The sequence below is a fragment of the Narcine bancroftii genome, chromosome 2 (genome assembly GCF_036971445.1).
Source record: "Narcine bancroftii isolate sNarBan1 chromosome 2, sNarBan1.hap1, whole genome shotgun sequence".
Taxonomy (NCBI): domain Eukaryota; kingdom Metazoa; phylum Chordata; class Chondrichthyes; order Torpediniformes; family Narcinidae; genus Narcine; species Narcine bancroftii.
Window position 1 is genome coordinate 72,813,375 of NC_091470.1, and position 19,982 is coordinate 72,833,356.

Here is a 19,982-nt window from a genome sequence, read left to right on the forward strand (position 1 = left end):
ACAAGAGAAAAAAACTGATGGGGGAGAAAATAGCCGCTTTCAGGTGCATTCTCCGCCAAGACAGCGGGGAGGGGGCTGTCAGGCAGTGGGGAGGGGGCTGTCAGGCAGCGGGGAGGGGCTGTCAGGCAGCGGGGAGGGGGCTGTCAGGCAGCGGGGAGGGGGCTGTCAGGCAGCGGGGAGGGGCTGTCAGGCAGCGGGGAGGGGCTGTCAGGCAGCGGGGAGGGGCTGTCAGGCAGCGGGGAGGGGCTGTCAGGCAGCGGGGAGGGGGCTGTCAGGCAGCGGGGAGGGGGCTGTCAGGCAGCGGGGAGGGGGCTGTCAGGCAGCGGGGAGGGGGCTGACAGGCAGCGGGGAGGGGGCTGACAGGCAGCGGGGAGGGGGCTGACAGGCAGCGGGGAGGGGGCTGACAGGCAGCGGGGAGGGGGCTGACAGGCAGCGGGGAGGGGGCTGACAGGCAGCGGGGAGGGGGCTGACAGGCAGCGGGGAGGGGGCTGACAGGCAGCGGGGAGGGGGCTGACAGGTAGCGGGGAGGGGGGGCTGTCAGGCAGCGGGGAGGGGGGGCTGTCAGGTAGCGGGGAGGGGAGGCTGTCAGGTATGGGGATTTAGGTCACCAGCTGATTGTCATCAGCCCGCCCCCTAGCAGCCACTTTCAGGCGGCTGCATTCAGGTTCCTCAGGGGACTGCTCAGATGCGGAGATTATACCTCCCGGAGAAAGGTTGATGAGTACTTCTCTGAGCCGCAACAGGCTCTTTCAGGTGGCCTCCCGACAGCCATATTCGGGTAGAATATGCGGCTTTACATCAGGGTATTCTGGCCACTTGAAAGAGACTAATGGATCTCTGAATGGAGAAAATAGGTGTGGGGAATGGAGGATTGAAAGTTTGGTGAGGGAGGGGAGGGATGGGATGGTCAGAGGGGAGAGATGGTAGGGTATTTCATTCTTTTATATTGATTTTTGATCTTTTACATACTTTCTACAGTAAAAAATAAAGGATTAATATTATTGATATAATTTTGCTTTACTCAAGTCACATGAATGGTGTGTTTCTCTTATGTCAATTACAATAAATTGCTTCAGGAATTTGCCACATTGCAAGAATTAGATAAATGACTTCAGGCTGCTGCATTCAGACAACACTAATGCTAACCAGTTTTTCTTTTATTTGGTACATCTCATATTGATATTTATGCCTTATGAACATAAAAAAAATTAGAAAAATTTAATTCATCAAAATTGTTGTTTGGAATTAATGTTTTTGTGTGTTCTGCACCAGAATGGTACACTCTATCCTTACCTGTACTTGTTTCTTCAAGTGTTTGTCTATTTTCCTATGAGGAGTTCTGAATGACAGCTTCAATTACCACTTGTGTTAATGCATTTTGTGTTCTAATGACCTTGAACTTCATGTTTACTTCAAACCTCACCTTTCAATATCAAGTAATTTTAAATTCATGCTGCTTCTTAATGATTCATTCAACAGTGGAAATAATATTTTATAATCCTTAACACTTTTAATTTATCTTTAACCTTCATTGGCGGTACAGTCGGCGTAGCTGTTAGTGCAATGCCTTTACAGCACCAACGATTGGGACTGGACCGGAGTTTGAATCTCACGCTGTCTGTGAGGAATTAGTACATTCTCCCCATGTCTGCATAGGTCTTCTCCGGGGGCTTCGGTTTCCTCCAAATTAAGGTTAAAGAGAAATTAAAAGTGTTAAGGATTATAAAATATTATTTCCACTGTTTGCTGACTCAATCCCCTCCCTACTATCGAGAATATCTGAAGGGAACACTGACATCAGAGAGCATCAGCAATCATCAAGGATTCACACCACCCAGCACACACTCTATTCTTGCTAGTGCCATCAGAAAGAGGTATAAATGCCAGAAGACTCACACCACCAGGTTCAGGAACAGCTGCTACCCTTCCACCATCAGACTCCTCAACAACAAAATCAATCAGGGACTCATTTAAGGACTCTTACTTTGTATTAATTTTTTAAAATTCTCTCTGTATTGCACAGTTTGTTTACATTCATCATTTGTTTACAGTTCTTTATTTGTTTACATGTATATGCAGAAATTTTTTGCACTACCATTTAGTGGTTATTCTGCCTTGCCCGCAGAGAAAAAAAGAATCTCAGGGTTGTATGAGATGTCACGTATTTACTCTGACAATAAATCTGTAATCTATAGCTCAAGCTACTGAATCATTGGAATTTCATGTTATAAATATAATAATGTATCCTTTTTGACACAGTGCATGTAATGCCCATGTGTAGGTCCAAGGGGTAGTAACTGCCTCACGATCAATCTTCGTCAGTTGCTTTGTGCATTGGGTGGTTTTAATTCATTGAGATTATTAAATATAAATAGAATAATTAATGAAGCCACACCAATTTTACAAGATATATACTATAGTAGCAGCTTGATTTCATTGATATCAGTTTCCACAGAATGCAATAACTTATGTCACCACTTTGGCACACTGTGGAATTAGGATTACTCTGTCTGACAGCCATAAATTTTACTTTGGAAAGACATCAAAGCTGAGTGACCTCGGACATTTCTTCAAATGGCCTGATTAACAATCAGCCCTCATTTTCCACCAGAAACTTGAAATAGACTTGTTTTCAATTTACCATTTTCTGTTCTGTTTGTGGGCTGCCATGCACACGTCCTCCACAGCCTTCAACTTAACAACAATGACTGAAAACTAGATATAAACCAGGAAATCTCCCTGCTCACTTTCAACAGAATTTTGAATAATAATTGTATTTCACCATCAGGCAGGAAATAAGATTAAAAAACCTTCATATAATTTTAAAATAGCAAACAGAACAAGAAAGCACCAATTTAAATCAACAAATATCTTTAAACTTATTCAAAGATGCTTCTTCATTCAAAAATCTGATAAATATTTGGATCAACTACGTAGAAAGTGCTGGAGAAACTCAGCCAGACAGACAACATCCAAGGAAAACAATCGATATGAACTTTTTGGGCCCAAAACCTTTCACAAGGAAAAAAAAATAGACCTGCTGGCCTCCACAGATACTGCCTGACCCGCTGACCTCCACGGATACTGCCTGACCTGCTGAGTTCCACGGATACTGCCTGACCCGCTGAGTTCCATGGATACTATCAGACCCGCTGACCTCCACGCATACTGCCTGACCCACTGACCTCCACGGATACTGCCTGACTCGCTGAGGTCACGGATACTGCCAGACCCACTGACCTCCACGGATACTGCTTGACCTGCTGACCTCCACGGATACTGCCTGACCCGCTGACCTCCACGGATACTGCCTGACCTGCTGACCTGCATGGATACTATCTGACCAGCTGACCTGCATGGATACTATCTGACCAGCTGACCTGCATGGATACTATATGAGTCACCAAGTTCCACTGATACTGCCTGACCTGCTGACTTCCATAGATATTGCCTGACTCCCATGGATACTGTTTATGTCAGATGATGAATGAAAAACTGAAAAATGAAAATTCTAACAATTCTGAACATCAATACTCTTGAAAAGATTGGCAACTAAATCTGATTAAGAGTAAGGGAGTGGCTATTAAGTAGTTGATGAACAAGGAATTTGAATATTAGGCCACAAGACAAATTGGGCCATCTGGTTAGTATTTCAATGTAAGCTTAATTTACCCTAAGGGAGTTGTGCCAATTGCATGGTTTGCACATTAAACTAAAAGTGCTGGCATGTAGAATCCACTGAACATACATTGGAAAATATGATGTACAATATCAGATACAGAATTCACATTTTAGATCATGAGAGAAGAATTATTTAATAGATAATTTTCATGATAGTTAAGAGAAAATGGGTTACTGTGAACTTAAACAAAGATTGCATTATCAACAATGTCAGATTTTAGCTATCGTGGCAGATTTTTAAAACTAAATGCTCACATGGCCCAATAAGTAGATAATTAGCAGGGAAAAAGAGTCTTTTTGGTCATTGGTTTTGTCAAGACCTGTGTTTCCTGCCTTGGGAAGATAATGATAAAATACATTATTAAACCACTGCATTCATTCTGTGATCCTGCATACCCATTCTGTATTCTCATTAGTGGGGGAAGTTCCAAAATTTGGACTTGGCAAAGATGAAGTATTTGTAATAAATGTTCAAGTCAGGATGGTATGCACCTTAGAAGGAAAAAAATAAGCTCACCCTGTTTCTGCCTGAAATCCTTGGCAGCAGAGGTGTGGGTTTCCAAGGTGTGACCTGGGCAAGAAACTGAAGTGCATTTTGTGTACAGTTCACACAGGTGGTGGATGGCACCAATCTGGATCAGTTTATTTATCAGTGATTGATTCTTAACTGCTCTCTACATTAGATTAGCAAAATAGAGTTCAAGTAGATAGGCAGCGAGTGTTAACATACTTCAATGTCCTTATCCTGGAACGAATAAATAGAAAAAAACTAAAACTCCTTTATCTGACAAAGGTTTTGATGCAATCCTGGCAAGAATGTTGTGGAAACATTGCAGATATGTAATAAGATACTACCTACCTGTCCAATGCGATGACTGTAAAGCTGAGAACAGTGACTGAACAGAAGATTTTGTGCAGGAATTTGATAATTTTGCAGAACAGCAGGGTATAAATCCACCAACAGCAGTGAGGACTGGCACTCAGGATGATATCGAAAGGCACGCAAACCACACTTGCACAGATTCCAGTGCAGGCTAGGTTTTTGATGAAGCGATTTGTGACGGACTTGAATACAGTTGTATGGCATGTTGACCACAACACCATTAGGTTCCCTGTATCAAAATTGAATGGCAGGATTGTGAGAAACACAGAGGGATATAACATGTTGCAGAGGCCTTATGATGTTTATTATGAACTTACATTCTTTTATGATTAAGATATGGGCAGGCAAAGCAATAATGATTTATTTCACTTCAATTGAATGGATGATACCCAGAGATATAGCTTCTTTAAACTGCCTTTGCTTCTGTTGCACCAATGTTCTCCCCTGTTGTCATAAAATTGCCAACTCATGCACCTTTGTCCTATTCTAACACTCATCCAATTTTCATCCCAGCTGTTCCTTGGATATCAGTGAGTTTTATTTCTCAATTTGACTGCGTGCAGGGTCAGAGCCACAGATGAACCCCCAGAAACAAGATGAAGGGGAAATATCAGCATTTTATGCCGTTTTTTTTAATCTGAAATGCAGCAATGATGAAATGAACTGTCACACTCCTCTCTTTCACAGTTTTGAAAGAGTCTTTAATCTGAAAAAACATTCAGTTTCTCTTTTCACAGGTTCAGCACTTCCCATTGTTTTGTCACATTGCTGATCTGACTACTGCTGTAGTTGAGCCGGCTCACACTTAAAACTAAAATGATTTGTCAGGGGAAGGAGCATCTGAGGCATGCAAGGAAAGTTGCCTAAAATTTCTCGTAAAGGCTCAGCATTAAAGAAACTGGTGTTCCTGGTCTCTGTCTTAGATTCAGGTTGATTGAATCATTCTTGAGCTGAGCACAATTAAAAACAAAATCAAGCATTGAGGTGAAAAGTTGAAAGATATTGAATGAGATAGCTCTGCTCATATGAACTTTGAACCTCGCAATGAATTGGCCCCTTAAATGCTAGTATATGATTTTGTACAGAGCGAATTAACAAAGCCGTATTAGCCAGACTTCAGTTTATGAAATTAGGTTCTGGAGACTTTTTGCTATATTCTTGACTATTTCATTGTATGCTATTATCCCTAATTACCAAATGACAGCAGTGGTGAACCACTTATCTGAACCACCATATGCCTTGGTGAATCCCTTTGTGAAATCTTGAATTGTAACCCAGTCACAATCGCTAGCTACACAGTTCCAAGCCAGAATGGCATATTACATGGAATGGATCTTGCAGGTTGTGGTGTTTTTAAGTTTTGTTCTTCTCGTTTTAAGTGTATGGTTTGTGGATTTGGAAGCTGGACACAATAGTGATGAAACCTTGAGAAGTTCCATAGCATGCATTGAGAATGACACACATTGCAACCATTGTGATGGAGGGAATGAATGTTTCAAGTGGATAATGGAGTGCCAATCATAAGGGAACATTTGTCTTGGAGGGTTATTGAGTGTGGGAGCTGCACTCATCCAAGCAAGTAGAGGGCATCCCACAGTAATCCTCATTTGTCTGATAATTTTTAAAAGCTTTGTAGGGTTGGGTGGCACATCAGACCTCAACGGGTAGCAGCCTCCAACCTCCTCTAGGGGCCAGAGACTTTATGGGGCTGGCACAATTACATTTCTAATCAACATCAGGATATTGGTGATGCAATATTTAGGGATGCCACTTCAATTTAATGTCAGGAACTGTTTGAACTCTCATTAGCAATGAATGTTGATAACCTTTTATCACATTTAATTTGAAAGCCATTCAGATTTTGCAACCTGTGGGAATGAATCTGAGCCTAAAATGAAAGGAAACTTACCAATTCATATCAGATGCATCTAATGAATGCTAATTAACTCAAAATTTAGAGTTAACAAATAGAATGGTTGAGGAGAGGGAGGGCTTCATTTTAAAACAGAACATCTGACCCAGAGTTTCAGGGCTCAGGAGGTATATTTTTTGATTGGCCTTTGCAAGTAGCAGCAGCCAAATATAAGGAAAGGTAGATTTAAAACAGCAGCCCATTTGAAATTCCAAAGAGGTGAGGCGAACAACTTGAAATAATGATGCTGTGGACATTACACAGACTTTGCGGCAAAAGGGATAGGACTGGCAGCTTAATGTTCCCGGGATCCACTGCTTAAATATTATAAATATTTTAAGGTATAGAGAGGGAGGTAAGAGATTGAAGGGACAGTGTCCCAATGGCACTCAGGGAGGAAGTAATATAGAAGTCATCCACTGAGGCAGCATCAGAGAATTTCTTTTTAAAAAAACGAAGGTACAATCACGCTGATAGAGTTATATTATTGGGCTCCCAATCACCATCGAAAGATAGTGGAACGGATGTATAATAGAAACGTGAAAAGCAACATGAATTGGGATGTTATAGTGAAGTTGTATAAAACATTAGTGAGGCCACATTTGGATCATTGTGGGCAGTTTTAATCAACTACTACAGGAAATATATCAATAATATAGATTTACAAAGATGATTTGAGAAGATTTACAAAAATGTAGCCAGGATTAGAAGAAATGAGTTGCAGGGAAAGGTTAAACAGGTTAGGCCTTTGTTCCCTGGAATGTAGAAGAATGAGGGAAAATTTGATCGGCTTATATAAAATTATGAAGGGTATAGATAGAGTAAATGCAAATTTCTCAAAATATTGCCTGGGAAGTTCTTGGTGACAGAGGCTTAGATGGGGCAGAATCTGCTAAGTGTGCCCAGGAGGGGTTGTTGAAGCTACATGTAGATAATCAAATCAGGGAAGAGACCAAACAAGACCTCATGTTGAGAAAAGGGCCTTGCTAAGTGATCGGAGATTCAGTGGGAGAGCATTTTGGGAATAGTGATCATAATTCTTTTAAGTTTCAGGATACTTATAAGGATAACCCTGGAGCTTGTGGGGAAAATACTAAACTGGGAGGGAAAATAATGACATTGTTATAATTTAGGCAATTTAATTGGGAGTAGCTGTAATTGGGAAAATCTATAAGTGACAAATGGGAGTTGTTATGGGCCAGCTTAATCGAGTTCAAGACTGGCATGTAACCAGTAAGGAGGAAGGAAAGGGTTGGAAAGGTATGAGAACCCTTGATGATAAGAGAGGCCATAAAACTAGCCAATAAACAAAAGGAAACACGTAAAGTTTAAAAAGCTAAAATTGGACTGGGCCCAGCACCAATACAAGTATTGCAGGAAAGAATTCAAGCAAGGCATTGGGAAGGCCAAAGGAGCAATTAAATGTCTTTGGTGAACAGGATTAAAGAGAATTTTAAGGCTTTTTATGCTTATATCTAAAAACAAAAGGGGAGGATGTCTAGCAAAAAGCTATAACAACTCGTGGACAAAGAAGGAAATTTATGCTCGGAGTCAGAGAAAGTGGGCAAGTCACTTTCAAAGAGAAGGACAAGGACAGTAATATGGAGCAATGGCATGGCGAATATTAATACATTGGGACATTTTGAGGATGCTGGGTCTTTTGAAGAGCATTAAGATAGGCAAGTCGCTGAGGCATGATGGAATATATCCCAGGTTTTTGAAAGCGCTAAGTGAGGAAATTGCTGGTGCCTTCACAAACTTATTTGTATCTTCACTTCCAACATGTGAGGTCCAGGAGGACAGGATAGCAGCCTTGTTTGAGAAGGGAAATAGGGATAATACATGAAATTATCAGCTGGTAAGACTCACATCAGTGGTAGGGAAACAATTAGAAAGGAGATTTGAGGATAGGATGTACACATATTTGGAAAGGCATGGTCAGAGAATGGAGAGAGCACAGCTTTATGTGGAGCAGGTCTTGTCTTACCACTGAGTTTTTGAGGTATTAATAAGGGTAGGGTACAGAAAGAGGCCCTTCACCCCATCTATCCTTGCCAAATTATTATTCCATTTTGTTCTATTGATCTACACCCTCTATACTTCTCCCATCCACATAGCTATACAAATTTTTAATGTCAAAGTTGAACCAATATTCATCACTTCAGCTAGGAGCTTGTTCCACACTCTCAACCCTCCCTTATAGTTCCCCATACTACCCATAAACATCTCACCTTTCACCCTTAACTCATGTGCTTTAGTTCCTGTCTCACATAACATCAGTGGAAAAAGCCTATTTGCATTTACTCTATCTATACCCTTCATAATTTTATATAAGCCGATCAAATTTTCCCTCATTCTTCTACATTCCAGGGAACAAAGGCCTAACCTGTTTAACCTTTCCCTGCAACTCATTTCCTCTAATCCTGGCTACATTTTTGTAAATCTTCTCAAATCATCTTTGTAAATCTATATTATTGATATATTTCCTGTAGTAGTTGATCAAAACTGCCCACAATGATCCAAATGTGGCCTCACTAATGTTTTATACAACTTCACTATAACATCCCAATTCACATTCTATTTAGGAAGGCATTTGACCATGTCCCTCATGGTAGGCTGATCCAGACAGTGCAGATACATAGGATCAATGGTGAATTGATAGATTTGGAATTGGCTGACCCACGAGAGGGTCTTATTTTATCAGGGTGCTATTTGTGATCAATAATTGTGTGAGGTAGTATTTTGGTTTCATACATTAGCTGTTAGGCATAGTAAAGTGGATATTATTGCAGCATTTAAGAGATTTCTAGATCGACTTATTATTATGTAGGGTAAATAGGGATTTTGTATCATGTGCAAGCAACAGTTTTCGTTTAACTTGGTATCATGTTCAGAGCAGACAAATGAGCTGAGGGGCCTATTCTTGTGCTATACTATTCTATGCTCTGTAAAACCTTAATATGGCAATTTAATTTCACAATCCCATGGACTCCAGTTGATCTTATTCGGATCAAAATGTTCTCATGATTCAATGGCCAACAGCATGTTTTCCTTAATCATTGAGGATTAAAACTTTCATCCTGTGCTTCTATTCTAAGCATTTAAACAAGAATAAAAAGAGAGAAAACACTCAGTCAGCATTGATGGATAAACAAAGTTTCAGGAGAATAACTTATTTAAATACATTCAGAAGCATCAAAGGAGCAACAAAAAAAAAATTGTATGGAATCAGATAAAGATTAATGACTGCACTCCCAACAGATAGACATTACCTTTCACACATACTCCATCACTGAAATAAATCAATACTTAGGTTCACAATTGGTAATCAAGACTGCATCATAGATCAGAGAACAAACAGGGTTGGAGATTATTCATCCCATCAAATTCATGCAAATTATATGCAAGATCATTTCACCTAATCCCACTCCCACACTCCACCCACTGTTATGGGACATTTTAGAATAGTTATGGGTAAAATATGTCTTTAAAAGAGATAGATTGTGGGGGTTTAGCTTAGGTTACACTTCACAGAGTAGCACTTCCCAAAAGGCATCTCATTTAAAATGCAAGAGCTTTGCTAAAGTGAGACATTAGGCACTTTCAGGTGGCCAATTGCCCCACATGTAAAGCCACATGTTTAGGCAATATGCGGCTGTTTTGAGGCCACCTGAATGTGCAGGAGGCACTCTTGAGGTGAGCTACTTAACCCTCCTCTGAGAGGGATAATCAGCTCAGCTCAGTGGATCCCCCAGCCACCTGAATGCAGCTGGCTGAAAGCGAATGTTAAAGGGTCAGGCTGCTGATCACAGCTGACACTGGGCAGGAGCCGGAGTGTGCTCAGAGCTGCATCCTGTGCAGTGGTGTCCTTCAGGTGGCCAGCGTTGCGCTTTAAACGCTGCCACCTGAACGGCAATTTAAAGGGCCACTTCTGCTTCTTCAGGTGTATTCTTAGTGTAGAATGCACCTGAAAAAGCCTATTGTGTCACCAGTGACTTTGCAGAGATAATGGAACTGCTTTGGAAAGGACTTCACGAGGAGGTCCAAATGGAACAAAGTCCAGACTCAGATACTGATAAGATCTTTCAAAGATTGGGTTTGGAGCCCTCTAAGAAGTTGAATGGTTTTTACAAGCAGAAAGAGGAAAAACTGACAGGTGAGGTTGCAAAATGGCATGCTGGCAGGCTTGTTGAAAACCCCATTTTGAAGATGGGTTGTGAGTTCCAAGTTTTTTCCACACGTAATTAACAAAGCATTATACAGAACAATAAATGTTTAAATTTCAGAAAATTTCATTTGTTAAAAAATGGTTAGTGATAATAAACTTGAACATGGCTTGCTAGGTGTTAATGTATACATTATATCAGTCCTGAAATCCACTTAAGAATCAATTGCAATAGTTTAGATTACATTATACATAATAATTGTTATAATTCTGTAATTACTGTATTGTGGTGGAACCACTGTATAGCTATTAGCACTGTCTGTATGTGTGTACTGTATGAGCTGGCCTGCCCCCTGCACCTGAGACTCCTCCCCCCAGAAATCCCCATGAATGCAGTTGCCAAACTCCTCCCTCAGGCCAGTGTTACAAGATCAAACCAGCAACCACAAAGAAGGCATACCACACAGGGGTAAAGATGAACAATTACTTTATTAACAAAAATTCACCTTTAAACTTTAATTCAAAATCCCCCCTTTTATAGCAATGCCCACTGGTTACTATGCAAATTTCTATAACAGTGTAAAACTAATAAATTCCCCAGCCTAAATATAACATATGTAATTAAAGTCTAAGCTACACTTCCAACCAGCCCACAGAAAAACAAAACAAACAAAACACACAAGACTCACAAAACTTAAATTCAGTTTGTTTGGTAAACTGAAGCCAAAAGATCTTTGAGAGAGAAAGAGAGAGAGAGAGAGAGAGAGAGAGAGCACAAAATTCGAAGTTGTCTTGTGTTGCTTACAGAGAGAGGAACAACTGGCTTGGTCCGGATCCTTCTGGCTGCCTTCGGAATGTTCATCCCTTTTGAAATCCCAACATTCTAAACTGTCTTCCAGACAATGACTCATGCTCTGGGCCTTCTTCCACTCCACAGCACCCCCAGTGGTGGTTTATCGTCCAAGTCCAGAAATTTTTAGATCATTTTCTGCACCTGCTCAGACCGTCTCCCACTCTCTCAGCAGTCCACCTTCACCTTGGCTCTCTAAGGCAAACTGTCACTTTTCAACACAGAACTCTGTAACACCAGCAATATGTGAAATGTGTTTATGTCTTAAGGGGAGATCTCTGTCTAATGTGGTTCATTGATTGTGCTACAATTTAATCACCTTAAATTTTGGGTCTTGGACAAGGCAATAAGAGCAGATAAACTGGACATTGATCCTATAGATCAGGAGACCTCCATCAAATTCGATCAATGGCTCCACTGCCTCAACACATTCATGGATGCAACGACGTGCAGAGTGAGGAAGACAAACGAGATTTCCTCTTCGCTCAGGTCAGCCACCACATTTTTCAGATGATAAGGGACTGCACTACTTACTCAGCCACAATGGAGCTTCTGCAGAGACAGTATCTGACCCGGACGAATGTTATCTATGCCAGAAACCTTCTGGGCAGTCGTCGATAAGCGCCTGGTGAGTCGGTGGTTGAGTACATGCGGGAGCTTGGGTGAGCCTGCGGCTGCAAGAGATGTCTCTGCTGTTGTCCACTTAGAGGAACTGATACATGATGCATGTGTGGCTGGATTCAAGTCTGATCACATCAGTCAGACTCTTGAAAACGGGCGAGCGAAGCCTATAAGAAGTTATTGACCTGGCTAAAGTGCTAGAGTCAGCACAATAGAACGTGGAGTTCTTCTCGGGAAATGCAGCCACCACATGGGGAGCACAGGCACTGCCATCTTGGGACGTGGGGTCCCAGGTCACCGCCGCCACCATTGAGCACCCAAAGTGCTAGTTCTGTGGCCACACAAAACATCCCTATAAGAGCGCAGCCTGAACCACTATATGTTTCACCTACAGGAAGAAGGGACACTATGCGTGACCCAACCCTCCTCCAGCAGTGCTGTGTGCAGCCAGCAGCTGCCGCCGTCTTAGACCATGACACTAACCGCTTCACTTCCAACGACACTTTGGGTCATGTGGAATGGCTCAGCGGGACTATGGGGACAGCAAATCAGGATGTCACCTCCGGCGGCAAGGAGCAGCACCACTTGTGTGGCATGGGGACAGCCATCTTTGGAGAGCGCCCCCATACCAGTACTACAACAGCAATTCAGTCAGCGACCAGACGTTGGCCTCGATTCCCCTGGATCAAGACATCCCACATCAACGGTCATGTCATGAACTGCCTATTTGATACAGGGTGCATGGGGAGATTCATTTCCCCAGGCACAGTGCAGCACTACTCCCTTGCGGTAACCCCAGGAAAGTGTAAAGTCTCCCTGGCCTCCAAATCCCACTCAGCTGAGATCCACAGAAGCTGCACCAATGACACTGACTGTGCGGGACATGGAGTACAAGAACTTTAAGCTCCTTGTCATGTCACAGTTCTGCGCACCAGACTTACTGGGACTGGACTTCAAGTGCCAGCTCAAGAGCGTCCAAATGCAGTTTAATGGGCCACATACCCCATCCTGCTCTCCCCATGGTCCGCTATTTTTAAACAACCCAACCTCCCCTCCAAACACGACCTGTCTGTCCACCCAGGACCCCACCATCACCCGAGAACCTCACCCCCAAGAGGTCAAGCCTGTCACCACCAAGAGCAAGTGATAAAGCCTGGACCATCTGCAGCCATGACCAGCAGGATCATGACGCCAACCTACAGAAATTTCTCCAGATGACCAAAAGCCTCAACCTCACATGCAACCAAAAGAAGTGCATGTTCAGCACATCACAGCTGGCCATCCTGGTTGCATGGCCGAGATTTGTGTCATTGGGCCAGACCATGACTGCATGCATCCCCTGTTTGAGCTTTCATTACCCCATACCCCCAAGACCCTGAAAAGGTGCTTGGGGTTCTTTTCTCATTATGCCCAGTGGGTTCTGAATTACGCGGACAAAGCCCAACCCTGTAAAATCAACCATCTTTCCCCATCAGCAGAAGCCCAAGCAGTGATCATACGCATCAAGGGCAACATCGCCAAGGCGGCGATGCACCTTGTGGATGAATCCATCCCCTTCCAGGTGGAGAGTGATGTATCTGACTTTGCCCTGGCTGTCATGCTCAACCAGGTGGGCAGGCCCATGGCATTTTTTCCCCCAAATTCTCCAGGACCCCGAACTCCGGCACTCAGCCATTGAGAAGGCGGCCCAGGCCATAGTTGAAGCTGTATGCCACTGGAGATACTACCTGACAGGCAAACCATTCACCCTGCTGACTAACCAACGTGCAGTCGTCTTTATGTTCAATAACAAACAGTGGGGAAAAATTAAGGACGACAAGATCCTGAGGTGGAGAATTGAGCTATTCACCCAAAACTATGAGATCTTGTACCAGTCTAGGAAGCTCAACTGTCCCAGGGGACATCCACCAACACGCAGTTGGACCTCCTCCAAGTCCTCCAGGATCACCAGGCTCTACCACTTCATTAGAGCTCGCAACCTCCCTTACTTGGTTGAAGATATCAGGGAATTGACCTGGAGCTGCCCAGTCTCTGCCGAATGTTCACCCCAATTCTATCAACCAGACAAAACTCACCTGATTAAAGGCACCCGCCCTTTCAAACACCTGAGTATGGACTTCAAGGGCCCCCTCCATTCCACCAACAAGAATGTATAATTCCTAAATATCATCGATGAATATTCCAGTTTCCCTTTCGCCATCCCTGCCCAGACATGACACGGCCATGGTCAAAAAGTCACTGCACAACATATTCAATCTGTTCGGATACCCCTGCTACATCCATAGCAACCGGGGATCCTCATTTATGAGTGAGAAGCTGCGCCTGTAACTGCTGTCTAAGGGCATAACCATGAGCAGGGCCAAGAGTTATAACCCCTGGGGAACAGCCAGATAAAAAGGTAGAACACTATCTTCTGGAAAGCAGTCCTCCTAGCCCTCAGGTCGAAAGGCCTGCCCATCTCCCAGTGGCAAGAAGTCCTCTCTGATGGGCTCCTCTGTACTGCTACTAATGTGACACTACAGGAAAGGCTCTTTTCCTTTCCCATAAAGTCAGCATTAGGAACCACACTGCCATCCTGGTTTACGAGCCCTGGGCCCGTCCTGCTCTGGAGGCATACCAGGAGCCACAAGACTGACACTCTGGTTGAGAAGGTCCACCTCCTCCATGCAAACCTCCCGTATGTGGAGTACCAGGATGGGTGGAAGGACCCAGTTTCCATCCGAGACCTGGTCCATGCAGGGGATCCCTTGACCAACCCAATCAACATCCCCTCATAGTAACCCCGGCCAGCCGGCCCCACCCCAGCCCCAGACCAAGCATCCTCACAATCCTATTAACCCCACCTCAGCCACTGGAGGCACAGCCTGACACACAAGACACCACCTGGGAGCCAGCAACTGAACCATAGGAAATCCTACACCAGACATGTAATGGACATTGACTCATGTCACTCCGCCAGACTTTGTTTCAAAATAGGGGGTGAATGTGGTCCAACCACTGTATTGCTATTAACATGGTCTGAGCCTACCTCACTGACAAAAGGCAGAGGAGGAAAAACCCAACACCCAACCCCAACCCACCAATTTTCCCCTGCAACCGCATCGGACTTGTCAGCCACAAACGAGCCTGCAGCTGACGTGGACTTTTTACCCCCTCCATAAATCTTCGTCCGCGAAGCCAAGCCAAAGAAAATGAATGTACTGTAGGAGCTGGCCCGCCCCCTGAACCTGTGACTCCTCCCCCTGGAAATCCCCATCAAGGCTGTTACACCCAAACTCCTCTCTCAGTACCTGTCTTGGAACTGGGCCAGTAACATGGGAGATATTATGTCTTAAGATGATTAAAGCCTATTAATAACAACCCTCTGTCCAATAGCAATATTACAGCTTAGATTAGATAATACATAATAATTGTTATAGTTCTGCAATTATTGCATATAATTATCTAAGACATTAAACAAGATTAAAGGATTAAAATCATCTGATAGTTCTTTTTTCCTTGGAACATCAATGAGCTTCAAAAATTAAGGTAATTTTTTTTCTGATATTTTTAACAATGTCAAAATGTGGGTATTGACAGCAATGATTTTATGATGACATCTACATTGCAGCTGTGTCCTTGTAATTGCAAATACCATATATACTCATGTCATCATCGATGCCCTTTTTTGGATCGCATAACCCATGTAAAAGTCAACCCCTTTTATTTTGACCTGACTGCCCACCCACTGGAGCTCTCAATGCCCCAATTGTGGGCCCTCGCCCCGACCACCCACCTATCCGAGCTCCCGAAAGCTCAAACGTGGATTCACCACCCACTCCCAGCTATCTGAGCACTTGACGCCTTGAATAAAACAATCAAAAATGTAACCCATGTAAAAGTTGATCTCCCCCACCAAATTTGACTGTAAAAATTGGTCCAAAAAATTTGACAATTACACAAGTATATATGGTATATTGAGCAATAAAATCTGTGGTAAATAACCTGATTAAAAATATAATTAGAATTTCCAACATTTCAATTACAGCTATTGTCTTTTATAGTAAATTGTAAATTGTAAATTAAAATGTCCAGAAATGTAAACAAAATTATAAATTCCCTACAAGAGGTGATATAAATGTTAGGACTCTTTTACTTATTAATATCTAAGCATTTAGCACAATTTTCAGAAGGATGAAGTAAAGTTTCTGGAAAATGTTCTCAATGAATTGTTTATCACTGAAAAAAATTAATTTAAAATTAGATGGACTTTGCTTGAAGATGCATGTCAACGTAGAATTTTGAATACTTATCCAAAGATCATTGAGCATAATTAATCTGATCAAATTTGAAGCCCACTAGAAACAATGAATTTTATCTCTGTTATCTGTTTAGTCAGAAGGAACTGGCAAAAAAATGGCTTTCAATGGTGCAGTACATTTCACCTTTCAATACATCATAAAATTGACTGATGAATTTTCTTGTAAATAATTGATTTAATTTGTTTCATCCAATTGCTTCAATGAGCAGGATGACAGAAACCACCTGCACAGTCATTATCAATTACTACAATGTTCCAGGTTTTAGAAAAGTTACTAAATACAACTATAACTGCCCTTCCTCTAACTTGACTAACATTTGCAATTGAGGTTGTGGTATCTATGCCAGGCTTGCACCAAGTAATTGTCACATGACATTCCCTCCAGTGAATGCAAAAAAATGCCCTAGGCAATAATAACAGAAAAAAAATTGAAAATAAAAGGCATGGTATGAATGATCCTGCCACGATCTCTCTTTACTATTTCACTTCCTGCAGTCAACCTTGCCCAAATTTATTTCAGCCAAGGAAGAAAGCTTTCTTGGCCAAGTTATTCTGGGGCCAAGAGACCCTGAGCAACAACAGGACTTTAAACAACAGTGACATTCTGGCCCAGAAAAAGCCCTGCCCATGAATTTTTTTTTTGACATGATTTCACTCCAATTTTACTAATCAAGGATATTAAATGTTTCTGAATTCTCTTGACAAAATTGTGGAATATTTCTCCATGGAAAGTAAAAGACCTGGGAGGACCTCATGGAGGATGAGAAAAGCATGAGGGGCATATGCAGGTTGTAGCTGTTTTCACAGGGCAGAGAATCTAAAACCAGAGGAAATAGATTTAAGATGAGAGGTCAAACTTTAAAAGGGACCTGAAGGGGCACCTCTGTCCAGACAGAGGGCAGTGCATTTATGGAATGAGCAGTCAGAGGAAGTGGTAAAGGCAAGGACAATTGGATCGGAAAATTTTAAAGCAGTGATTCTCAACCTTCCCTTCCCACTTACATACCACCTTAAGCAATCCCTTACTAATCACAGAGCACAGATGGCATAGGGATTACTTATATTGTTACAGAAATATTTTGTTTGAGAAAAATTGTCATTAGGCCATTTTCTTTGGAGTTATGAAATCGGATACATAACAAGTCAATTAGATACAATTAAAACAGTGGTTTTCAAACATTTTCTTTCCACTCACATACCATCTTAAGCAATCCCTTAATAATCACAGAGCACTTATGGCATAGGAAATATTTAAAGTAGTATGTGAGTGGAAAGGAAAAGGTTGAGAACCACTGGTTTAAAGGTATATGCTCAAATGAAGGCAAATGAGACTACCTTGGTCAGCATGGAGAAGATGCCCCAAAGGGCCCCTTACAGTGCTCTAATACTCGTGACTCTATGAAGAATGAAATACTTATCAATTATACATTTCTATTAAAATGTATTTAAAATTGAAATGAATACGTTTAAGAAATTTTAAACAAAAAATATTAACCTTCTCTTCCTTCCCTGTGTAAATATGGTGTACATTAGCAAGCTTCTACTTTAGTTCTCCTTGGTGAGTACAATGATAGAGTACATCTGGGAATGGTTGGCCATGCTTGGCCATTAAGATTGAGAATGATGTATTCATGCTACAGCCCCAAAACTTACTGGCACTTTCAAGATCAAGATTCCTTTATTGTCATATAATAGCCTTCTGCCTACCTTAAGTCATACAAAGATTCACCACTAGTGTTGTCCGGGCTCCTTACAGGAAGAGAAAGAGAAGCAAAAGAGAGTCCCTTCAAAGACACTGAATATCCGTGGAATTGCCTCGAGCTCTTCCCGTGTCTGCTGTTCAATCCATCGGCAACATGAACTCCAGATCCAAAACTCTGATACGATCAGGAACTCTAATACAATCAGCACCTGAGGCTGTTCGGGAGCCCTTCTTGCCCTCAGCACCCTTGAGTCCCAGTTCCATGAGTTGCTGACTGCCTGTAGCCTGTGTGGGCTCCTCAGCCACTGAACCCCTTAATGATCTCCTTCTGAAATGGAGTGTTCTTCCCGTTTCTGGTGCTCCAAGGCAGTCCGCTGCTCCCCCGGAGCTAGCAACCCCTTGTCGCCTCTGCCGAGCATAGACACCTTCATTTTGGGCACAGACCCTGTAGTTGCAGCTTTTTAAAGTAAAATACTGTTGGCTCCTAAAACAAGACATTTAAAGCCTTTACGGAGCCATCGGTGTTAGGATCGGGCAGTTGAACCCTTCAAAGCAGTGCCTACCCTTCCGGGTCTTCATTACAGCAGCTCTGGCAACACCCACAGTTTTTTTTTCCCTCCTGTAATGTCAGCAGATCTTGTAGTTTTTCCCAGCAAAACATAAAACTTTACTTGATCGCATTTGTGATAATGTCATTATTATGAGTAAAGGGTAGTCTGAAAATGGTTCCAGTTTGTGCAGTCAATGCTGCAGCCAAAGTCAAACAGCCACAATAATCTTTAAGATTGAATAAAACCTATCCAGTAACAATTTATTTAAAACACCAGAGATATGGAAGCTGACATTTTAAAATTAATTTAAGTATGATCACTCAAGGTCTTTCACTGCAGAATTTTAATGATTGATATAAAGGCAGAAATAAAATATTTTCCTATTGATGCCTTTTCAATTCAAAAGATAAAACGAATGTAATTACCCATTACATAGTAATAGAACTGTAATGGTTACCTCTTTAGACAAGTAACAGAGTATCTGGCTTGTAATCCTTAAAATGTGACCTAAAGTGTACATTGTGGATTTAGAATTAGAATTCACTTTTAAAAGAACTAAAAATCTCCTCAGGAAGAATGCCCTCAGTGCATTACCACTAAGTGCAGTCACTGGGTCCATGCAAATTAGCATACTTTGGGTGAATCATGTGAAAGTGCTACAGGGGCAGAAGGCTGAATGCTTGCCTTCACTATTTAGTATGGTGTCCTCAGTAATGTTGTCTAATGCCAGCCCTGTTAAAGAAAATGTAATCAACCTTACATGCAGGACTGATGACACTCTTTTCCACCAAAAGAGTTTCTCAGCCAAAACCAAAGTATGAGAAGTCACATGTGTTGGTTTAAAGGACTTTCTTTTCGCTGTTGACTGTGGGTTCAATATGCAGGAAAACTTAGACAAATTTTGACCTCACAGTTATCACGGCAACTTAGGCACCAACCTGCATTCAGCACGGAACTGAACATCCCCGTGAATGGCCAAAGGCTTACAATTCACATACCTTGCCAGCACTCTCTTAGGATCAGCCAACCAAGTCAATAACAGGATAAGAAAAGCCAGCCCTGTGTTTGTAAGATTGAGAAGTGTGGGAAAAGAGAAAGACCAAGCTGAAAGTATATTGTGTGGATCTAATACCCACCTTAACCTATGCTTGTGAGACATGGACAGTGAACAGTAGGCATGCCAGGCAGCTCAACCACTTCCACATAACTTGCCTGTGCAGAATAGTTCACATCAAGTGGCAAGACAAGAATTCAGACACACATATTTGGTCATAGATAAACCTCCCCAGATTCTACAAACTGCTGAGAGAATCTGAT

At 42.2% G+C, this 19,982-nt stretch overlaps 1 protein-coding gene across 1 annotated transcript in view; it reads right to left on the reverse strand.

Moving 5' to 3' along the window:
• The window catches only part of gpr176 (G protein-coupled receptor 176), a 190,797-nt gene that overhangs the window by 35,517 nt on the left and 135,298 nt on the right, over positions 1-19,982 (reverse strand). The window contains exon 4 of the mRNA XM_069917083.1: positions 4,541-4,793. Coding sequence (XP_069773184.1) covers positions 4,541-4,793 — 253 coding nt within the window. The remainder of the gene's footprint in view (positions 1-4,540; positions 4,794-19,982) is intronic.